At 36.8% G+C, this 4859-nt stretch overlaps 1 protein-coding gene and 1 pseudogene across 1 annotated transcript; one reads left to right on the top strand and one right to left on the bottom strand.

Annotated features, from left to right (window-relative positions):
* Positions 1-1069: 1069 nt before the first annotated feature.
* Positions 1070-1811, bottom strand: LOC142172473 (uncharacterized). Its single transcript, XM_075236101.1, has 2 exons — positions 1491-1811; positions 1070-1381 (listed from the first exon to the last, which is right to left on the bottom strand). Exons 1-2 carry the CDS (start codon positions 1809-1811, stop codon positions 1070-1072), a joined length of 633 nt encoding a protein of 210 aa, XP_075092202.1.
* Positions 1812-3958: 2147 nt separating this feature from the next.
* Positions 3959-4637, top strand: LOC107798798 (defensin-like protein 19; annotated as a pseudogene).
* The last annotated feature ends 222 nt before the right edge of the window (positions 4638-4859 follow it).

Raw genomic sequence — 4859 nt, 5'->3', positions numbered from 1 at the left:
ATAAATCTCCCCAAGGCTACAATTCTTCCTGTCAACCTCTGCACTTCTTTTTTACTTGTAAGCATGTCAGGGATTTCTTCAATGACTTTAATCTGTACGGGATTTACTTCAATGCCACGGTTAGAAACAAGAAAACCCAAAAACTTACCTGATGCAACACCAAATGCACATTTCTCAGGATTTAATTTCATATTGAATTTTCGCAAGATCTAAAACGTATCAGACAAGTGTGATATATGATCCCCTGAATGTTGGTTTTAACGAGCATATCGTCTATATAGACCTCCATAGTTTTTTCCAAATGTTCTTGAAACATTTTGGTCACTAGTCTTTGATATGTTGCACCAGCATTTTTGAGACCAGAATGCATTACTTTATAATAGTAAGTCCCCCTGTCTGTTATAAATGAAGTTTTATTTTCACCTATAGGATCCATTTTGATCTGGTTATATCCTGAATACGCATCTAAAAAGCTTAACAACTCATGACCTGCAGTAGCATCAATTAGTTAATTAATATGTGGTAATGGAAAAGAATCTTTAGGACAAACTTTGTTAAGATCTGTGTAATCTACACAAACTCACCATATACCATTCTTTTTCGGTACCACAACAGTATTGGCTAACCAATTAGGATACTTTACCTCGCGGATAGACCCAATTTTTAGTAATTTTTAGACCTCATCTTGAATCACCTGATTTTTGGAAGTTCCTTGCTTTCTCTTCTTTTGTTTGACAGGTGGACATGATGGGTCTTTATTTAATTTGTGAGTCATTACCTCCGGTAGTATTCCTATCATATCAGAATGGGACCAAGCAAAACAGTCCACGTTAGTTTTCAAAAATTCAATCAACTTACCTTTCATGTCTTGGCTTAGATTGGCCCCTACGTAGACTTTCCTTTCAGGTCATTGTGTAAATAACTCTACAGCCTCCAGTTCTTCAATCATTGTTTTGATATTTTCGTTTTCCTCTGGTTCCTAAATGGAATCGGGCCTCGAGCCCACATCTGTTCGCCCTTGTTTAGTTGAGGCTTGTGTTGTGGTATCCTCAACTGGATTTTGTAACTACTATTTTTCTTCGTTTCTCATACTTGAATCTGCTACGGAGTTGATGCTCCTGGATGTCTGTTGATCCCCACGGATTTGACATATTCCCCAAGGTGATGGAAATTTAATAACTTGATTTAAGGTAGACGGAACAACATCCATCTCATGGATACATGGTCTCCCAAGAATCATATTGTAAGTCATCTCCATCTCTACCACCTGAAACTTTGTATCTTTGACAGCTCCTTCTGTGAATGTAGTAAGTATTACCTCCCCTTTCGTCACAACGCTGGAATTGTCAAATCCAGACAAAGTATGCTCCTTTGGTACTATCTTCAGCTTGGATCTCGTGTAGTACTCTTAGCAGAATAATGTTCACGGAACTACCTGGATCAATCAAAACTCGTTTCACATTAGTATCATGTACAAGTATAGATATTACCAGTTCATCGTTATGTGGAGTTAATACACCATCCGCATCTGCATCATCAAATGTAATACTTTCTTCCTCTAAGACATGTCTAACCTGTTTCCCATGGGTAATCATGACCTTTGAAACTTTATTGGCTGTTGTGTACGTCACACCATTAATTTCCTCACCTCCGCTTATAACATTAACAGTTCTTTTGGGAAAAGGTGGTTTAGGGGGATCCTGCCTATTCTTCATGTATGATTGCTTACCTTTCTCACTGAATAATTCGGTGAGATACCCTTGCTTTAATAGATGATCAACTTCACCTTGTAGCAACCTACAGTCTGTCATTTTATGACCATGATCGTTGTGAAATTCGCACTACTGATCAGGATTGCGCCTGTTTGGATTCGATCTCATTTATTTTGGCCACCGCACCTTATCACCCATGCTTCTTAAAACAGCTACGAGCTCGGAAGTGCTTACATTAAAATTATAACCGCCAAATCTTGCCTTCAAGTTTCTATCATCATCTTGCGACTCTCGCGTGTTTTGATCATTCCCAAATCTTGATGATGAGCCCTACTCTCTATTCCTCGATCTATGATCATACCTTGAATTGTCCTGTTTTGATCATGAATCTTTTCCCGCTGGGCCCATATATGGTTCGCATCTGTTTTTACCGGATCTTTTTTTTGTTTTCGCCCGTCTCGAACTCACCTTTTTCTCTTTTTAAGATCGTGAGGTAATATCTTCTTCTATCCTTAGCTTCGTGATATACTTGTTGTAAACGTCATTCCACGTTGTTGCTGGGAATTCACGAAGACTTTACTTGAGTCGCCTCGTGGCTTCTGAGCTTTTTCATTCAAATTACTAGTGAAGGGTATAGCTGCCCAATTGTCTGGTACACGCGGTAACATCATTCTTTCACGCTAGAACCTATCCACGAACACTCTAAGCAACTCAGAGTCCCTTTTCTTGATTTTAAAAATATCTTCCATTTTTTTTTCGACTTTTTGAGCTCCCGAATGTGCTTTGATAAATGAATCTGCAAGCTCAACAAAATAATTTATGGAATTTTTGGGTAAAAGAGAATACCATGTTAATGCTCTCTTATTTAGTGTTCCACCAAATTTTTTGACCAATACTGATTCAATTTCTTGTTTGGTCAAGTCGTTGCCTTTTACGCCTGTTGTGAATGCAGTCACGTGGTCTTGTGGATCAGTTGTTCCATTGTATTTTGGAATATCGGGCATTTTGAATTTCTTTGGAATTGGGAGGGGAGCAGCACTTGGCTTCCAAGGTTGTTGTGAATATTTATCCATATCTATCCCTTTGATTATGGGCGGTACTCCAGTTATTTGCTCTATACGGTCACTTTGCTCCTTGAGCTGTTTCTGCAATGTAAACACTAAATTTTGTAAATCAGAATTGACTAAGTTACCTGGTTCTCCATCTCGTGACTCGCTAGGGAATCCACCACTGTCTGAATTAGTAGCCTAGAACGAGGGTTCTCCAAAGTGTTGTTATTTTGAGTTGGTGTTGGTGGTGCAACAACTAACTGGCTGACAAAGGCCTCAAGAGCTTTATTGACCTATTGAGCGATTAGCTTTTGCAAAGCTTCATTGATATCTTCATCATTTTCAAATTGAGCATTTGCATTTGAATGAGATCCATCAGGAGTGCCTTATCGAGACCGCCGAGGGGAGCTTTGTGGAGAAGGGATCGGGGTGCGATCATCTTGTGGATTCCCCTGGAGTTGATGGTTTCCCTGGTTTGCTTGGTTTCCTTGGGTGTTGTCTTTAATGTTTGACATGGTTAATACAACAAAAAAGGTTAGGCTAAGAAAGAATAGACTATCAGATTCTCGGTAACGGAACCAATTTGTTTAACCAAAAAGTAGAATTTCGATCAAAGCTTTATTTTAGAAGAACTCGGGTTACTGATAATCAATATATAAAATGAATAAAAGAAATTGGCTTCGATAATAATAAGATGAACAGAAACAAACAAAGTAAATCAGTATATTTCGATGATATTTCGTGTCTCTACAAATGATCAGTCTTCTCCTTTTTATAGTTATTTCTAAGATATACGTTTTACCTTTGTCATAATAACAATTAAAGGCATTTAATGCTACGTTACAATGGTAATCATTGTAATTCAATATAGATTCTCTAACGTTTTCAGTATTTAATGCTTAATAAATACTGTATTTGTACTCTATTGTCCTATCAGATTCATTCTCCTTAATTTTTGGATTTAAATAGGTACGAGTGTCGAGTCTTTTGAATATCTGCACGTGCCTCTGCTTGTGCCTCTGCTCATATCTGTTGCGACTCGTGCCTCTTTGCTAATCATCATTCTTTGACCAGCCTTCGTGTCATGACACATCATCTTTCAATCACTTCAATATATATAAACTCAATTTTTCCCAATACACACACATAATTTAAGGAAAATAGAAAGTTCATTAATTATATCAAATTTATAGGAATATGGCAAAGTCACTAGTGAGCTACACAACTTTCCTTGCTCTCCTCTTGTGCTTCCTCCTCATTACATCCAATGGTTGGTACTTCTTTCATCGTCATTTTATTTATGAGTATTCATTATGCCTTTGCACACTTAAACCCTACTAGCTCGCTATATAATATGAAATATTTATCGCTATAATCATTATATGTTGGTATCGAAATGAAATTATACACGCATCCGTATCAATTAGTTTTTGAAAAATAATTCACATATTCCAATAAATGTTTTTAACAAAAAAACAAACTTATGATAAATTTTTGGTCCTTGCAGAGATGCAAGCGGCAGAGGGCAAACTTTGCCGAAGGAAGAGCAAGACATTTTCTGGCTATTGTTTTATTAGTGAACACTTGCGACGAAGAATGCAAAGAGAAAGAGGAGGCAAAGAGGGGTATGTGCATTAAGAAGAGCATCTTTAGACGTTATTGCTACTGCTACCACAAGTGCAAATAAGCATCAAATGCTCTCAGAATTCTCCTTTTTTATGTATGGTAAATAAAAAAGTGATGTGTGGTCTTGTGTGTGAAAGAATAAAAACACTATCAATTCGCCAGAATTGTAGCTATTATGAGAAAATAGTATCAAATTATGTTTGTATTATCATATTGTACGGTCTTTTTCTTAGGATCCGTACTGTAATGTTTGGTGTCAAGTGAAATAAATAATGGGGTGTTGTCTTGTGTTTAAAAGAATAAAAATACTACCAATTCACTAGAATTGTAGTAAAATAGTACTAAAGTATGTTTGTATTATCATACTGTACGGTCTTTTTCTTGGGTCCGTACTGTATTTTATGGGATCAAGTGAAATAATCTAAATTTATAGAATTTATTTTTTCTTATTCTGATTGAGTTGACTTGGCTA

Source organism: Nicotiana tabacum, chromosome 18 (assembly GCF_000715075.1).
Source record: "Nicotiana tabacum cultivar K326 chromosome 18, ASM71507v2, whole genome shotgun sequence".
NCBI lineage: Eukaryota > Viridiplantae > Streptophyta > Magnoliopsida > Solanales > Solanaceae > Nicotiana > Nicotiana tabacum.
Note: the sequence above shows the minus strand (reverse complement) of the source record. Positions and strands in the feature narration are given on the sequence as shown.

Excerpts from the sequence above, each read along its gene's own strand:
- LOC142172473 (XM_075236101.1), bottom strand. The coding sequence starts at position 1,811 with ATGACAGACTGTAGGTTGCTACAAGGTGAAGTTGATCATCTATTAAAG. Across the intron at positions 1,382-1,490 it reads CTCCACATAACGATGAACTG|ATAGTACCAAAGGAGCATAC; the intron begins GTAATATCTATA and ends TCCAAGCTGAAG.